This window comes from Triticum urartu, chromosome 3A (genome assembly GCF_056163025.1).
Source record: "Triticum urartu cultivar PI428250 chromosome 3A, HENAU_Tu73, whole genome shotgun sequence".
Taxonomy (NCBI): Eukaryota; Viridiplantae; Streptophyta; class Magnoliopsida; order Poales; family Poaceae; genus Triticum; species Triticum urartu.
This window is the reverse complement of record NC_141875.1, coordinates 559,318,304-559,337,168: the sequence shown is the minus strand read 5'-3', so window position 1 is coordinate 559,337,168 and position 18,865 is coordinate 559,318,304. Positions and strand designations below refer to the sequence as shown.

Below are 18,865 nucleotides of genomic sequence, written 5' to 3'. Positions count from 1 at the left end.
GTGGTTCCCCGTTGGCCTTGGCACCAATCTCCACACTTTGTTGCGCTCGAAGTTGTTGAGTTCTTCATGCATGGCATTGAGCCAATCCGGATCTTCGAGCGCCTCATAGACCTTGTGAGGTTCCACACAAGAGACAAACGCGTGATGCTCACAATAATTTGCTAATTGTCTACGAGTGCTTACCCCCTTTCTTAAGCTTCCAAGCACGTTCGTCATGAGATGATCCTTGGTGGAGAGCTTGGAAGCAACTTTGGCGGCACGACGCTCTAATTCCTCCTCGTTGGTGAGTTGAGGAGCGGTTACTTGATCATCTTGAGCGTCGTCATGAACTTGTTCTTGGTCTTGAACTTGCTCGAGGGAGAGAACTTGACCTTGGGCATCACTTGGTGTGTCAACACCGTCTTGAGTATGATCTTGCCCTAGGTCTTGTTCATGAGGTTGAGGGCCTTCACTTTGTTCTTCGGAAGTGTGTGGGCCTTGGGTTGGTGATGGCTCCACTTGAGTGGAGCATTGTCCTTCTCCTTCGGCCACAAGGGGTTCCTCAATGGGTAGGATGAAACCAACACCCATTCTTCTTATGGCTTGAGGAGGAATTTCATCACCTACATCACAAGTGCCACTTTGCTCCACTTGGGAGCCGTTATTCTCATCAAACTCCACGTTACACGTCTCCTCAATAAGTCCCGTGGATTTATTGAGGACACGGTAAGCATGAGAGTTTGTAGCATAACCAACAAATATGCCCTCATAAGCTCTAGCCTCAAATTTAGACAACCGAACACCTTTCTTGAGAATGAAACACTTACACCCGAATACCCGGAAGTACTTGAGGTTGGGCTTGTTACCGGTGAGTACCTCATAAGGAGTCTTGTTCAAACCCTTGCGGAGGTAGAGCCGATTTGATGCATGACATGCGGTGTTGATGGCTTCGGCCCAAAAGTTGTACGGAGACTTGAACTCCGCCATCATGGTCCTTGCCGCATCCATCAACGTCCGGTTCTTCCTCTCCGCAACACCGTTTTGTTGAGGGGTGTATGGTGCGGAATATTGATGCTTGATTCCCTCATCACTAAGAAACTCATCCAAGGTGTAGTTCTTGAACTCGGTGCCGTTGTCACTTCTTATTGTCAAGATCTTTGCATTGTGTTGACGTTGTGCTTCATTGGCAAAGTCAATGACGGTTTGTTGGGTCTCGCTCTTCCTCTTGAAGAAATACACCCACGTGTACCTTGAGTAGTCATCCACAATCACCAAGCAATACTTTCTACCTCCAAGACTATCGAAGGATGGAGGCCCAAAGAGATCCATGTGAAGGAGCTCCAAAGGCCTCTTTGAATAAATGATAGTCGTGGGAGGGTGAGCCTTCTCATGTAGCTTTCCTTCGATACAGGCACTGCAAGCACGATCTTTAGCAAAACTAACATTCGTTAGTCCACGGACATGGTCCCCCTTTAGGAGACTTTGCAAAGATCTCATATTGACATGGGCTAAACGGTGATGCCAAAGCCATCCCACATCAACTTTAGCCATTAGGCATGTCGCGGTCTTAGTGGGTCGCTCCGAAAAGTTAATCACATATAGACCGTTCTCGACATGCCCAACAAAGGCTACTTTAAGAGTCTTGCTCCACAAGAGGGCCACGGTATCGATATCAAAGAAAGTGGCAAAGCCCATGATTGCAAGCTGACGAACGGAAAGTAAATTGTATGCAAGGGACTCAACAAGCATGACCTTCTCGATTGTGAGATGATGACCACCTTGCCAAGTCCCAATACCTTAGAAGATGAGGCGTCACCCCACTCGACATTGGTGGGCATAGATGGAACCTTGTGCACGTCCACCACCAAGTCCTTGCTTCCGGTCATATGATTTGTAGCTCTGCTATCGAGCAACCATGATCCACCACCGGAAGCAAACACCTGCAAGAGATCAATGCTTGGTTTTAGGTACCCATTTTGTAATGGGTCCTTTGATGTTAGTAACAAGGGTCTTAGGAACCCAAATAGACCATTCAACGTGCTCATGAAGAGAACCAACAAATTTGGCATAAACATGCCCATCACTAGCACGGCACAACACAGAAGAAGGATTAAAATCGCCGGCTTTGTTGGGTGAGGTGACATTGCCCTTCTTGACTTTGTTCTTCTTCTTCTCCTCGGGGACACTTTCTCCCGCCCTCACAAAGGTTTGCATGAGGGGAGGAGGTCGTTTGGTCTTGTCATTCTTCTTCTTGTTTTTGGGGTCGGAGACGTACCCAACCCCTTCCTTCACCACACCTCCCTTTTGGTTGATCAAGAGATCATTGAGGTTCTTCTTGCCTTGTATGCAAGTCGCAAGGCCTCTCTCAAATTGCTCCTTCAACTTAGCATTTTCCTCAACAAGATGTATATGCTCACAACACGGGTTAGTAGCATTTGCATTATCAATTAAAACCATATGAGGAAAAGTTGCTTTCTCCTTAGTTAGCTTCACTTGGAGTTGATCATGAGACTCCTTGAGACTAGCGTGAATACCCTTCAAGGCCTTGTGGGCCTTGTCAAGTATATCAAACTCCTCTTTGAGTCTAGCAAGATCAACTCCGAGTTTGGCCTTCTCGGAATTTAGCACACGAGAAACAACGAGGGCATGATCATAATCTTTCTCTAACTTAGCATGATCAACGTTGTATGACTCCTCAAGAGCCAAACGAAGACCACGCTCTTCCTCAAGAGCATTGGAAAGGTCCGAAATCTCATCGGCATAGTCATGACTATGCCCTTCCATCTTTGAGATGGTGTCTTCGTGAGCCTCGATCATGTCATTGGCCTCGCCAAGTTGTTCCAAGAGAGCAACAAAGTGCTTCTTGGATTTTCCCCTGAGTTTGCCCATAAAGGCCTCAAACTCGTTAGCCTCCACATTAACTCCCTCAACTTCATTAATGCTCTCCGATGGGGAAGGATGATTAATGATGGTAGTTTTGATGTTGGAGGTTACCTTGTTGGTGGCTTTCGCCATGAGGCACTTGGCGTTGATGCTCTCGTTGGGTGAGTCGAAGAGGGACACTCGTGACGTTGTGGCAATGGCGACGGAGGCCATGGCAACCGACTCATCATCTTCATCATCGTCATCATCCTCATTGTACTCTTCTTGCACAACCAAGGCCTTGGGAGGAGTCTTCTTGGTGAAGTTGTTCTTGTTGGGGAACGACTTGGCCTTGTCCTTTCGAATGAGTTTGCCACCATTGTCTTCCCTCTTCTCATACGGGCATTCCGCAACGAAATGACTCACGTTGCCGCAATTGTAGCAAGTCCTTACATGTTGCTTGCCCCTCGTGCCACTCGAGGTGTTTTTGCTAAAGTTGTTCCTCGAGTTTTCCTTGCTCCAAATTTGCCTTGAAGTAAGTGCCATGTGTTCATGATATGCATACTTTGTATCTTCGGGGTTGCTCTCCTCCTCTTCCTCTTCGTCTTCTTCCACGGTGAGCTTGGCCTTCAAAGCAAGGTTAGGCTTCTTTCCCCGTTGAGAATGGAGCACCGCATTGTCGGCGGTCTTGTCCAAAATGTTCATGGCCACAAACTCATCCAACACCTCGCTTGAGGTCAAAGTGTGGAAGTCCGGTCTTTGGCGGATGACGGAGGACATGGCCTTGTGGTAGGGCATCATTGCCTTGAGGAATTTGCGCTTGATCCAATTGTCATCCGTGTCCTTGCTCCCGTGATCTCGTAGTGAGACCGCGAGTTTGGTGACTCTCCGATAAAGCTCACGAGGTTCTTCATCTTCCTTCATTGCAAACTCATCGGCCTCATCTTGTACCACTTCATAGTTGGAGCGTTGAATGCTTGCGCTTCCCCGGTAGAGAGACACGACACAATGCCATGCATCTTTGGCCAAGGCGAAGGGACGAAGATGAGGTAGGTCTTCGGGTGGAATTGCATCTTGAATGATGAAGAGAGCATTCTCATTGAATTGATTGTCCGCGGCTTCTCGAGAAGTGAAGTTGCTTGGATCATGTGGGTAGAAACCTTCTTCAATGATTCTCCAAAGGTTAGTGTTCACATGATTTAAATGACGTTTAAAGCGGTAAACCCAAGAATCAAAATCCTCATTTTTCACAATCTTAGGAGGAGGACCGGCATGATTCAAATGAGTAGAAGGAACCGGTCCACCATACACAAGTGGTGGTTCCACATGGGCAAAGATGCCGGTGCCATTCTTGCCACTAGAAGAAGGAGCATTTTCACTACTAGCTTCCCCCTTGTCGGGGATAGCATCCGACACCTTGTTGGTGGGATCCCCCACTTTCAACGGTGCGGTGGATAGTTTAAGCCCCTCAAGAAATTTAGTAAACATGTTTTCAACTTCGGTCGTCATGGAGGTTTTCAATGTCTCCAAGGCTACATTGAACTCCTCACGGGAGACCAAAGTTCCCCCATCGCCCGTAGACAAGATAGAATTCACACCGGGGTGTTCCTCCGCTCCGTCTACGGTATCAACCATACTCTTTGGACGGTAAAGTCCTTAATAAAGAGACGAGGCTCTGATACCAATTGAAAGGATCAATATGGTTGACTAGAGGGGGGGGGTGAATAGGCAACTACCAATTTTTAGCTTTTCTTTACCAAATTAAACTTTGCATCAAAGTAGGTTGTCTAGATGTGCAGCTAGGTGAACAACCTATATGATGCAACAACAACAAGCACACAAGCAAGCAAAGGAACAAACACTAAAGAGCTTGCACAAGTGAAGGTAAGAGATAACCAAGAGTGGATCCGGTGAAGACGAGGATGTGTTACCGAAGTTCCTTCCTTTTGAAGGGAAGTACGTCTCTGTTGGAGCGGTGTGGAGGCACAATGCTCCCCAAGAAGCCACTAGGGCCACCGTATTCTCCTCACGCCCTCACACAATGCGAGATGCCGTGATTCCACTATTGGTGCCCTTGAAGGCGGCGACCGAACCTTTACAAACAAGGTTGGGGCAAACTCCACAACTTAATCGGAGGCTCCCAACAAGACCACGAAGCTTCACCACAATGGAATATGGCTCCGAGGTGACCTCAACCGTCTAGGGTGCTCAAACACCCAAGAGTAACAAGATCCACTAAGGATGAGTGGGGGAATCAAAAATCTCTCGGTGGAAGTGTAGATCGGGGCCTTCTCAACCACTCCTGAGCAAATCAACAAGTTTGGTTGGCTAGGGAGTGAGATCGGGCGAAAATGGAGCTTGGAGCAATAATGGAGCTTTAATGGTGGAAGAGGTAGGTCAAAGGGGGGAAGAAGACACCCTTTTATAGTGGGGGGGAACAATCCAACCGTTACCCCCCATTCAGCCCCGCAGAGAGCGGTACTACCGCTGGGGCAGGGCGGTACTACCGCTCATAAGCGGTACTACCGCTCCCCTCAGCGGTACTGCCGCGCTGGAAGAGAAGGGGCTGGGGCTGGGACCCAGAGCGGTACTACCGCGGAGGCAGGGCGGTACTACCGCTCACAAGCAGCACTACCGCCACTACTACCGCAGCTAGTACCGTAAAACCCGACACGAGAAAATGCGCACTCGAGTCGAGGCGGTAGGAGCATGGAGCCACAACGGTACTGCGGCTGAGGCCAACCAGCGGTACTACCGCTCCGAGGAGCGGTACTACCGCTTACTGAGCTTCAGCCGTACTACCGCTATACTGCAGCTAGTGCCGTAAAACCCGACACGAGAAAAATGCGCACTCGAGTCGAGGCGGTAGGAGCACGGAGCCGCAGCGGTACTACAGCTGAGGCCATAAAGCGGTACTACCGCTCCGAGGAGCGGTACTGCCGCTTAGTGAGCCTCAGCGGTACTACCGCTGTGGCCCGCGGTACTACCGCTGGGTCCAGGAAAAGACACAAAAAGGGAAGAAAAGAGAAGCTCCAGAGAGACGGAAAGAAACGGTGGGTGTGAGAAGAACGTGTACGTGTTGATTCCACCCAAACCATACCGAAGCAGATCCCCTCTTGATAGTACGGTGACTACTACGAAACTTAGTCCACCAACAAAGTCACGAAAGAAGCTACACCGTCTTGAGTAGAGCGCCGAAGGGAAATAATCGTTTCGTGCCGAAAGATGAATATCTGAAAGAACTCAAAGCACCCGATTAGTCCGCAAATGCATTGTCATCAATCACCAAAACACCGTAGGGATAAATATGCCCTTACAACAATCTATGATGTTTCTTACCGATTTACCAATATCGTTTTGGGATCATGCATTAGAGACAGCTGCATTCACGTTAAAAAGGGGCACCATCTAAGTCCGTTGAGACGACACAATCTGAACTGTGGTTTGGCAAGAAACCAAAGTTGTCGTTTCTTAAAGTTTGGGATTGTGATGCTTATATGAAAAAGTTTCATCCTGATAAGCTCAAACCCAAATCGGAGAAATATGTCTTCATAGGATACCTAAAGGAGACTGTTGGGTACACCTTCTATCACAGATCTGAAGGCAAGACATTCGTTGCTAATAATAGATCCTTTCTAGAGAAGGAGTTTCTCTTGAAAGAAGTGAGTGGGAGGAGAGTAGAACTTGATAAGGTAATTGTACATTCTCCCTTATTGGAAAGTAGTTCATCACAGAAATCTGTTCCTGTGACTACTACACCAATTAGTGAGGAAGCTAATGATGATGATCATGTAACTTCAGATCAAGTTACTACCGAATCTCGTAGGTTAACCAGAGTGAGATCCGCACCAGAGTGGTACGGTAATATTGTTCTGGAGATCATTCTACTTGACCATGACGAACCTAAGAACTATGAGGAAGCGATGATGAGCCCAGATTCCGCAAAATGGCTTGAGGCCATGAAATCTGAGATAGGATCCATGTATGAGAACAAAGTATGGACTTTAGTTGACTTGCCCGATGTTCGGCAAGCCATTGAGATTAAATGGATCTTCAAGAGGAAGACGGACGCTGATAGTAGTGTTACTATCTACAAAGCTAGAATTGTCGCAAAAGGTTTTCGACAAGTTCAAGGTGTTGACTACGATGAGAGTTTCTCACTCGTATCTATGCTTAAGTCTGTCCGAATCATGTTAGCAATTGCCGCATTTTATGAAATCTGGCAAATGGATAAACAAAACTGCATTCCTTAATGGATTTATTGTATATGATGCAACCAGAAGGTTTTGTCAATCCTAAAGGTGTTAACAAAATGTGCAAGCACCAGCAATCCATCTATGGACTTCAATCTTCACCTTCAAACTTCAATCTTAACCATGTGCGGTGCCCCCTTCAACCATAGTTCTCGATAATATTGTAGTGGTGCTTAGGCGAAGCCCTGCGACACTTAAACATCAAGATCGTTACCACGCCGTCGTGCTGACGGAACTCTTCCCCGACACTTTGCTGGATCGGAGTCCGGGGATCGTCATCGAGCTGAACGTGTGCTAGAACTCGAAGGTGCCGTAGTTTCGGTGCTTGATCGGTCGGGCCGTGAAGACGTACGACTACATCAACCGCGTTGTCATAACGCTTCCGCTGTCGGTCTACAAGGGTACGTAGATCACACTCTCCCCTCTCGTTGCTGTGCATTACCATGATCTTGCGTGTGCGTAGGAATTTTTTTGAAATTACTACGTTCCCCAACAGTTGAAATTACAACGTTCCCCAACAACCCTGACATTATGGAACCTTTGTGCTGAAACAATTAAATATGTTAATCTATAATGATAGCAATGAAGACACACAGTTCCGTTATTAGTACAGTGCAGATGGTCATGTGGCCATTATGGCCTATCTTCAGTATTGTGGTTAACATTGACAGGATTAATGTAATCTTCAAAACGACATGTTCCATTTTCCCTATGTATTTTTTTGTTTAGATGCCCTACTACTGTTTTATTGACTGCAGGCAATCTATTTTGTATGGTATGATTTTGTTTGTTGGAGAGATACTAGCTGCCCCTTTCCACCTGTTAGTAAGTTTTGTAGCAGACTTCTTAACTGATATTATAGACGTTCTAAGATAGACGTGGTATTTTCAGTTAGACTGATTTCTTGTATTTTATCCACTGTTATAGGAGTTTGTTACCTTTGTTTTTTGATCGAAAATTAAAATGTGCATGCATTGTCGAAGTTTGTGAAGTAGAATTAATAACCTTCTGGTTATTGATCAATATATATATCTTGGATGTCCCATAGCAACGCAAGGGCATTCAGCTATCGTCGAAAAAAGAACTGTCAAACCGCTCAAGAACCTGCCAGGTCAAGCCTCTCCCTCCGTTGTTTGGCACTGCCTAGCCCCTCTCCCCCGAATACCGTGACAGGGAAGATTCGGTTCATCGAGAGAGACCGATGCTGTCGACCATTGATGTCGCATGGGAGATCTGCGACAGTGGAAACATGCTCCCCTTCGCGCCAACGGCGCCTCGAGGTCACTGACACGGGTGACCCAGCGATTCGCCGCTGCCATCCCGAGCTACTTTGCCAACGTCATGGGCGTGGGCTACTGGGCTTCCACGTACTCGACCGTCGGGCTTATCGAATTGGGCCACCACGGTGCTGCTGGCCACCGCCGGTCTCACTATAGATGCATCATGTGCCGTCGGCCATGCCAGCATCGCCGCCTACGTTTCCCAAATCAGTTACCCGTACGGTCCATGAATACCCGAAAACATTGGTGCGTTCACACTTTTCATGGATCTTTGTATTAGCCTGATAGTGTTGGGATCTCGAAATTTTGCTGTAGGTGAAGAAAGGATTCCTATCTCGAAATTCTGCTGTAGGTGAAGCGCCTCCTATAGGCCATGGAGATGACCAGGGATGCATTGGGAGGCGGGCGACGTAAAGCGCTGGAAAGGAGTATTGTGTTATGTATGGTCCTCCTTCGCTTTTTGAAAGGTTGTATATTCGCTTTGATACATAAGATATAATTTCATGGTTCTACATACATATTGGTTTGAGATGTTTTCATTTTTTATCATTTCGATGAATAATGCAATTTGGATTTGTTTTATCATGCCAATTCGAGGCATTTTGTACGGGCTGGTTGGAGGAATATTATTTTTGACACACTATGTGTGAACATGTTGAAGGGGCATGACCATCAATGAGCTTGTGGCAGAAGTTTGAATGTGAGTAGCTCCTATCTTTTGTGTACTTATTTTCAGTCTATCAATCAAAGGGTAGAATGATTAGACGTGCAGTTATTTTGGTGTGAGCTTTGACAAGGAATGCCGATTGTTATGTTGAAGAGGCTTAAATCTTCCTTAGTAAGTGATGTGCATTATGCATTTGATAAAAAAAAGAGGATTTAGGGAGTTGATTGTGCCCATGAGAGGTGGTCCTGATATTAGGCTTGCTATAACATGTCATATTTAACACGTAATGTTCTTTACCAACTAAATGTTCACGTTTTAGATTATAAAGAATGATGACCTCAAAGACAAAGAGCTCCAAGAACTCGATTCTGAAACTTTTGGTTAGTCTGAGTAATGAAATGTGACCCTACTGGAAGTTCTACCTCATTTCAGTTCTTCTCTTTTCCATTTAATTATCTATTTCATTCTAAGCTAACTGTCTTACATACCTATATCTTTCAATGCAAAACTACACGAGGACTATGGTCTATGGGATATCAAGCTCCTTCAAATAATCTGCACCAATTCTTCTGGAGAATAATGTGTATGCATGGTCTACAATGGAGTTTACAAGATAGATTCACTTACTCAAAGATTGAGCCTAACATTTTTCATAAGGATTATATATGTTATACCAACTCTCAGTAATCTCTACTACTAATGTCTTAGTTGGTAGTCTCGCCTCACTCCACCTCATCTCACCACTCCTATCTTTCGCCTACCTTTGACATCATCACATCACAGCATTGGGCTGGCCCATTAACGTGTATGTGAACGCAATCCTCCCATCGCATGCCCTCCTCGCGATAATCCCGACGTCCTCGCGCTGTCGTCCTCTTCTCCCTGATCTCCTCTACCAGCGTGCCTTCCTTGCAATCCTCCCAACGTGTCCTCGCGTCGCCGTCCTCTTCTCCCCAAACTCCTCTACCAGGGGGACTCCTCTATGACCCAGGCGGAGCGAACATTGTACGCAGGTTTTTTTGGCTTTCACCGGTTCGTTCTCTACCCCTCCTCCATGACTCCCTTGCCATCGATTTTTTTCGACGTCTAAATGCAATCCCTCCGTGGGGAAGTATGGTGTGAAGGAGAGAGGCCGTGATGGCGAAGGTGAGGTGGGCGTCATCCCATTTTAAAGGAGAGGGCTCCAGCGAGAAGAAATGTCTCACTATGGCGAAAATCGAGCGGAAAGGGAGGGTCCGACAGAAAAACATAAGGGTGTGTCATGGGGTGGAGTTTTTATGTTGCTATACTAGATCGCCGGAACCTGCTGTCGACCTTGAGGTTGGTGTATGAGAGAAAAATAAGCTTCAATATCAATAATTTGTCTGATTTATTTATATACAGTATAGTCCGTAGCAACGCACAGACGTTTTACTAGTAAAAAAAATAAAGACTCTAGTACACATGCATCTCTACTTTTTACTTCAACCTTTTCAGCTTTTGTCACCGGACCACACTTTTTTCTTCAAGCACCGCCTTTTGAAGAAGATCTCGCTTCCCTATCCGAACCTACTTTACGTCATATCCGATCCTACATAGCATGCGAGGCATCACCTTGAGGCTATGCATTGTACATGCCGTCAGTGGATTAACATCCTGAGCCATCCAGGAGCGATATGAATCCGAGCTTAGAAAAATGGTCGTCCAGTGACAGTGCGAGTCCATCCTTCTTTTGACTGTACCAAGCAAATACCATCAATGCCCCCGGCCCTGCCCATTTTAAAACGGGTGGGCCCACATTTAATCCACCAGACTGCTGCTAATCCGTCGTTGAATGGTTAGAGCACTAATGACGATTTTCTCTCTCTCTCTCTCCCCCCCCCCCCCCCCCCGTCCGTCTCCTCCCCTCCTCTGCCGCTTGCTTCCGTCACCAGCACGCCGTACTCTTCCACCTTTCCCCTCCCTCCGTTGCGTTCGTCGTTTCTTTTCCTCCGTCTGCCCGTCGGCGTCAGGCAGGCTCACCCGAATCCCGCAACCAAATTTCGAACTCGCCACCGGCCGAAAAAGGATTCCACTTCCACGGGATCGAAAGCAACAGCCTCGATCCATACATCCAGCTTTTCTCAAAGCAGAACGGGCGTTAAAACCCTAGCTGGATTGGGCGGAGGGGGCCCTTCCGCCATTTGCCCGCTGCTAGAGTAGTTGCGTGCTCCGGAGGCTTCCCGTTCGTGTTCGTGGGACGGCGGCGGCGGCGGCGGCGGCGGCGGATTGGGTGAGGAGCCCGGCTCTCCGGCGATCCCGGGAGTCGCGCATGAGGTGAGGATCCATGCTGCTGTGGGATTTGGGGGCAGACAAAAGTTACATGGCTTGTCTCCCTGTCGTAAAGTTTGTTCCTTTCAAGTCTCAGCGACTGTGTTTTTCGGTTAGTTAGTTGGTTGGGCTGTATTGTCAGTTCGTTACAGAACATATCCAGTCACGTTTTTAAGAGCTTGTCTCCTTGCTCCTGGTAAGAAATTTGTATTCTTCCACACAAATCAGCACGGGTTTTGTCATAGCTCACCTTGAATCTAGCATGTCGCACGATTAGCAATTTTTAGCCCAAAGGCTGTCGCTTTGTCTTGTTCCAGAATTCATGTCCCTGAACTGACCTATCTATCCATACCTCCTCTAATTGTAAAGCTTAGCCTGCTCCTTTCCTTGCTTCTTAACTTTGGACTCACTGGATGATGCCAATTTAGCTAGTTTTGGTGAGGTAGATATTTGGTTGGGTCGAATTTACTTCCTGGTTAAGTTGTCGTGATGTGCTTCTATAAGCTCAGCTACGCGAATGAAAAATAACCATCAATTCAAAGCATTTTAGATTTCCCCAGCTTTGCTGCGCCTGATTTCATATAGCGTTGAGGCAGGTTGTTTGCACCATGAGACATGCCCAATATATCATCAGCTAGCACCTTCATATGTTCTACTGATACTACAACTTTATCTGGTTTCGCACTGAAAATATATATTCTTGTTCTGTTCTGTATCAGAGTACCGCAGATGACAAGGGTCATCCATGACTCGGGAGAAGGCATGCAGAAAGATGCACTTGACATGGTATCCTCTGATGTTAACTTCCCCAAGGGCCACTTTCCAGACTACAGGATTGGGCCAAACAACCAAATCATTGACCCAGAGGAGACGCACGAGGTTGTGCCTTTGAAGGAGATTGTTGCGAAAGAAACAACACAACTGCTAGAGCAGCGAAAGCGGCTGTCAGTGCGTGATCTCAGGGAGAAGTTTGAGAAGGGTCTGTCTGGTGCCTCCAAGTTGTCTGAAGAGGTATGCTAATCAGTCCAAGCACTTCATCTTGTTCTGACTTTTGTCAACAATGTGAGTATACCAGGAGCTCCAACGACACATATATGAAAGTTGTTGTAATTAGCTGTAGGTTGTTCACACAAGCCATGGTTCCCTGGTTAGAATTTCACATGCTTCCTTATATGAAGAATGATGTGGCATGCCACCTGGATACGGATAAACATATTTAGAGATAGTGAAATTACTATACCTGATAACTTATCTGTCAATGACCATATTGTGGAGTTGTTATCAGACTCCCCTAACAGTGTCAGCGTCCCCAGAGCGTGCCTCCAGAGCTCACATTAATTGATCCACTCATTGTTGAACTCACAGTCATAGTTCATTTATAGCTTACCTCTCTTTCCTGAAGATTATTCCTTTTCAAAGGAGCATATAAATCCGCTTCAAATTGATAAGTATATCGGTTCCATGGGGCCTTGCTAAATACTCCCTCCGTTCCATAATATTTGTCTTTCTAGAGATTTCAACAAGTGACTACATACGAAGCAAAATGAGTGAATCTACACTCTAAAATATGTCTATATACATCCGTATGTGTTAGCCCATTTGAAACCTCTAAAAAGACAAATATTTAGGAACGGAGGGAGTAGGATAAATATCACATTCTACTCGTAGTAACTTCCTTGCATTGAAATTCTATTTTAAAGTTGTTGCTTCATGTTTCAGGCTAAGCGGCGAGAAGCAGCTTCCCTGGACAGGCAGGTTCTTCTGAAGAAGCTCAGAGATGTTCTAGACACGCTGAAAGGCCGTGTGGCTGGTCGAAACAGAGATGATGCTGATGAAGCTATCTCGCTGGTTAATCTCTTCTCTAGACTGCCAATATTTGTCTTCTATTATAAGCTACTTTTAATTTGATTGAATTGTTCTTAATTGAAAGTATGAGTTAAGTTAGTTTCACCCGTGTATGATTTATCTAAGCTAGCATCCTGCAAACAGCCCAACCTTTTTCTTGTACACGATATTAGGTACCAATTGCCAACCTTGATTGTGCTTTTTCGTTACTTGCTTTCACATAATAGTTTGTACATGATGCTTTGAGCGTTTTAAAAATGCTCAAATTTGAAAGATTGTGTTAATGTAATGCTCTGAAAAGCAGTACTAATAAATTTTGGTTGCACATTTTTGGATTTAAGCTTATCAGTCTCAGTAGGCATGTAAAATAAACCATCATATTTCATATTTATTAATTATGATTCTTTATCTCCAGTTGTGATATTTTCTTTTTTTTCTCATATTACCTTTGTTCCAAAAACTTTGAAGTGATTATGACTAGTTATGTTCTATCAGGTGGAAGCACTAGCAGTTCAACTTACTCAAAGAGAAGGTGAATTAATTTATGAGAAGGCTGAAGTAAAAAAGTTGGCTAGCTTCCTCAAGCAGGTTTACCCCATTTCTTAATTATCGAATTTGTTATTCATGCCTGTTTAAACTTTGTAACATCAGATCGGAGAGCCTGAAAAATGTTTGAGGCTTCATAAGTAATTAATATTTTTTTAATTGTCAGTACATTAGGAAATGTATATTGTAACATGCTAATACTGTAGACATTGTTCAAGTAGAATGTGGTAAGGCTTTTGTTTTATAAGACTGATAACTCATAATTTCATATATGAAAAGTAAATTTGTCCGTAGATCCTGGTGGTTGTAGTGAGAGTCTAGGAATGCCTGGCTCGTTTGCAGAATGCTCTCGTTTTTTCTGGAAAACTTGGCACAGTGGCCTAATTCTACCTTAATGTGTACGAGAATTAGATTGTCTTTTGAGCCATTTTGTATCTCTAAAGCTACAACACAGAATCTCTTGGGCAAATTATCCTGTGTGCTTTTGTCTTTATTTTTTATATTCTTGATAACCAAAGGCTATAGTTTGTCGTATAATGTACCATGTCCTGTTCACGAGGTCGTGTTGTGCCTAACTTAAGAAAAGCAGTCCTAGTTTTCAGTCACGAGCCACATTCAATTTTCGTATCATTTAGTATGTGCGATGTTTCACAACAATCTTCTGAATGCCTATTAAGATATCAGTATTTACTAGCATTACAATAACACCATTTGGTTACACCTGAATAACGAAGTTACCATTCTCCTCTGTATCGTAGGCTACTGAAGATGCCCGAAAGGTAGCTGAAGAGGAAAGAGCTCTTGCACTCGCTGAAATTGAAAAATCTAGAGCTGCAATAGAAAAAGTTGAGAAAGCGTTGCAGGAGCAGGATTCAGCATCAAGTAGCAGAGAGAAGGAGGTGCTTCCTCAATTAATGATGAGCTTGGATATTTCTATACTGTTATTGAACTACCTCTTATGTAGTCGGTGATGCAAATGCACTGACATGATTCTTTTGATTCGAGTAATTGCTACATTTTTTTACTTAAAATCTTAGTTTTTTCCTGATCAGGAGATAGAGGAACTTAGGAAAGAGATTCGAGAGGCTAGACGAATAAAAATGCTACACCAGCCAAGCAAGGTTTGTTTTTCATCATTGGTTCATTGTTCTATTCATGGAGTTATAGTTTTTTGTGTTTATGTTAATCTTTGATGATACTTCCTCTGTTCCATTTGCATTTCATTGTCAAGTTCAAATAGAGTACTCCCTCCTTTTTTAGTCCTAACTCCTTTTCTTACAAATTGGCATGTTTTTTTCTCAATGCTCTCCGCTTCTTATACTTTCATATATCTTGTAATCAAACAAAGCATACTGTGGCAATTTGCCCCTCATGTATTTACTAACAGTTGTCATGCAAAATATCGTAGGTAATGGACATGCAGTTTGAGCTTCAGGGACTGCGTACACTTATATCAGAAAAAACACAGCTTTGCAATCAGTTAAAGAAAGAGGTAATTCCTGTTAGGACAAGCTCCATATTATTTAAATTGTAATTTGAGTAATGTCGAGCTATGTGAATCACCACTCACTTTTATGTTCAGCTTGCCATGATCAAGAGGCTTGAACAAGATAGCTCTAAACTCTTTGAGCTTGAAGGTTCTGATACTCTTGGATCACAGTTCCGTATTGTCCCTCGAGTTGATGGTGCTCCAGACATCTCAAGCTGTCCAGCTCAGTGGTACCGTGTAATTTCCGGAGGCCACAGAGAGCTCATATCGGGTATGTAATCTGATAAATGAATAGTTCCCAGAGCTTTTTTTTCAAGAAAACGCAAAGGACCTTGCGTTTCTTTTCATTGAAAAGGTAGGGAGTCAGTTACAGTCGTCCTAGGACGAATAATCGAGGATCAGTTACAAAGCTCAGTGCACGTCCAATGAAGGGGGCAGGACTACTCTAAGGCCTGCGGCTCTGGCCTTAGCCCAGGAGCCGGCTTCCTCCTTGATCCGGTCGACAAGCGTGCCGAGGGAGGGCGTCGCGTTGTCGAAAGCGCAGCTGTTCCTATGTTTCCAGACGAGCCATGGTACTAGAAGCGCTACGGATTGCAGGGCCTTGCGTTGTGCTTGCAGCGTGTCGTCCTTGGCGTGTCGCCACCAGTCCATGAGGGTGGGCTCCTGGTTGGGAATCGGCGCTGGTATGCGTAGCCAGGCCAGGGTCTCGTGCCATGCCTGCCCAGAGAAGGGGCAGTCAAGCATGAGGTGCCGGATCGTTTCCGGCGCCTGATCGCACAGGAGACAACGCGGATGATGCTGCAGACCGTGGCGGGCCAGACGGTCGGCAGTCCAGCAGCGATAAGCCAATGGAAAAACTTGACCCGAGGGGGAGCCCAAGCCTTCCAGATCAGCTTCCAGGAGTAGGAGTGCGATGATCCTTGGAAGGTAGCCAAGTAGCAAGACTGCGCCGAATAGATGCCGCTCGCGGTCCACTTCCAAATCAGTTGGTCAGGGGCATCGCTGAGTGTAGCCTGCTGCACGAGTTGCCAAAGCTGCAAATACTGGCCAATCTCATGGAGGCCGAGAACACCCTGGATGTCTCGGGCCCAAGCGTTGCCGTTGAGGCCTTCGGCCACCGTTCTAGCCTTGTGCCGCCGTTTGGGGATGCAGTTGTAGAGCAGGGGCATGAGCTCGCCGACCGAGCGCCCGTTGAGCCATCGATCCTCCCAGAACAGGGCTTTCATGCCGTTCCCAAATAGTTCCTAGAGCTTGCTAGACATCTTCCATGAGCATTGAAAGGAACAGACTCATCCGGCAAAAATCTCTGCATTAAACTATGTTTCATGAGAACATCTAATACCTTTTTGGATCATTGTTTTCCTTTATTTATATGTTGATGTATTTAATTTTCTGCTGCAGGTGCAACGAGACTTACTTATGCTCCAGAGCCATTTGATGTTGGCCAATTGTTGCAAGCAGAGATAATTTTGAAAGCAGATAAAGTTACGGTTCAGACAGATGGCCCTATAAATCATGGTTAGGCATTTCCTCACTTCTCTTTTAACATCTGTTATCTGCCGAATTATGGGGGAAATAACTTATGTATGTGGATATATTTGTTTCTTCCAGAAAATAACTGAACTGTTCTGTTGCTTTCTTTGTGATATATAAAGCATTAGCAACTTCCACACATCCCAGACCCGATATTTACTATTCCAACTTGTGCCGGTCATCCTCTTCATACATTTGATCCTTACACTGATTTTCTTCCTTTGGTAGACCTTAATAACACCATCTATTTTGACCTGACAAGGCATAAGCACGATTTGATTTGTGTTGTGGTATTATATGAATTAGCCTCATGCTACAATTTGCCAATGGCCCTGCTTGTTTAACTTCATTTTGTCATACATTCTTATAACAATGAGTCATTGATATTGGATATAAGCTCATGTTAATGGCTGACTCTGTTGTGTACTTTGAACAGCTTCAGGACTGGAACATTATGTGGAATCGCTAATGAAAAGGGCGGATATTGAGTTCAATGTATGTATTAACTTCTTTGCCTATAGGATACCAGTAATCCAGTATAAAACTTCTTCAAAACACTTTACCTTTGATTATTCTACTGCCTTGACATTGGACCAGCTATAAAAAGCGCAATCTTGTCATTTTGTGCTAGGAAATATCAGTGCGTTTGAATGATTACTGGATATAAATTAATTGGGGTTTGCATCTGTGCTGCTTTGTAGGTGGTAGTAACCCAAATGAATGGGAATGACTACGCATCAAAATCTGTCCATGTATTTCATATTGGAAAGCTGAGAGTGAAGCTTCGGAAAGGAAGGTCTACAAAAGCAAGGGAGTCATATTCCACCACAATGAAGGTAAAGTGAAATCACGTTCACAGCACATATGTAACAGAAGTGATGTCTACTCAATTGTAATGTTTTGTTTCCTAAACGTGCTGTGTCAGCTTGTAGCATTAAATCCTTGTACAATGTCTTAAATAACCATGCTTGCCAGTTTACAACAAAAATATGGGCCCTGATCTTCTAGGTCTCCTGATAATATTCCGGAAACAAACAATGGTTCCATATAAGTCCGCAGAAACTTAAGAATGTTCTCTGATCATTAGCCCTGTCATGTTTATTTAGAACTTAAGGATCATTGAATATGCAAACAATTCGATCGGAATTGGCGAAAAGTTTCTGCATATTCTGAGGTTATTTTCTGACGATCCATCTTGTTCTCTTGGGCAATCTTCAGTTGTGTGGAAGCCGAGGTGGTGGTAATGCTGCGGCCTGTGCAGTCTTCTGGCAAACTAGGAAAGGCCTATCCTACACTCTAGCTTTCGAGACGGACAGGGATAGGAATGCCGCGATTATGCTTGCTCGGAAATTTGCTTCCAGTTGCAACGTGAGTGTTATTGTGCTCAAGAATTTGCGTCATTTATAAGAACTTGTGAAGCAATATGTTTACACCTTTCATCTGCTGAATGCAGGTTGTTCTTGCTGGACCAGGCGATCAAGTCCACGGTGGTGGCTGATAAAGTAACCGTGCCCGGTTTGACGGCGCTGCATATATTATTAGGTTGTGAATTTGGGTGCTTGTGTATTCATATTTGTGAGAGTAGGAGGTTGATCAAGTCCACGAGGTTTTTCCCCTTTGGACACGTCCTGTGAAGGCAATCTTTTTATTTGCCTGCCTGCAGCTGTTAGCAAATGCTCTAAAGATGTGCAGCACACGCCGATTGTATCTTGTGTATTTACATATTTGCAACATTTGAGAGAGAAAAAGGAAAGAGTCCTTTTAGTGTGGTGCCCAGGGGCTTTCCTTGAGTTATCAAGAAATGTACAGATGAGAGAACCTTTTCATCCACGCTGTAATTCTTGTCCTTGCTGCGAGTATAATTAATGACTTGCACATGCTTATTATATATGATGATTTTTTGTTGGTAGCTTGAAACTGTTTGTTAGCGCGTCCCCAACAGTAAAATGGCGGTTGCGCCCAAAAAAACTGCCGTTTGGAGCATTTTAGTCCAAAAGACCAGCTTCAATAGATGATGTATCTCTATTTGGTGTTGATTTTTTTTGGAAGCAACCCTATATTTTACTCCCTCCGTTTCTAAATATAAGTCTTCGTAGGGATATCAGTATGGACTACGTACAGA

At 44.8% G+C, this 18,865-nt stretch overlaps 1 protein-coding gene across 1 annotated transcript; it reads left to right on the top strand.

The window, feature by feature from the left end:
• Nucleotides 1-10,903: 10,903 nt before the first annotated feature.
• SCAB1 (plectin-like protein) lies at nt 10,904-18,652 on the top strand. The gene is made up of 13 exons (XM_048708936.2): nt 10,904-11,336; nt 12,050-12,341; nt 13,050-13,178; nt 13,671-13,763; nt 14,480-14,620; nt 14,774-14,842; nt 15,130-15,213; nt 15,304-15,481; nt 16,612-16,728; nt 17,180-17,238; nt 17,445-17,579; nt 17,962-18,111; nt 18,197-18,652. Exons 1-13 carry the CDS (start codon nt 11,332-11,334, stop codon nt 18,239-18,241), a joined length of 1,497 nt encoding a protein of 498 aa, XP_048564893.1. The 5' UTR covers nt 10,904-11,331; the 3' UTR covers nt 18,242-18,652.
• The last annotated feature ends 213 nt before the right edge of the window (nt 18,653-18,865 follow it).

Bases quoted from the DNA above. Each gene is read 5' to 3' on its own strand.
- SCAB1 (XM_048708936.2), top strand. The intron at 14,621-14,773 runs GTGCTTCCTCAA...TTTCCTGATCAG, and splicing joins CAAGTAGCAGAGAGAAGGAG to GAGATAGAGGAACTTAGGAA. The intron at 15,482-16,611 runs GTATGTAATCTG...TTTCTGCTGCAG, and splicing joins CCACAGAGAGCTCATATCGG to GTGCAACGAGACTTACTTAT.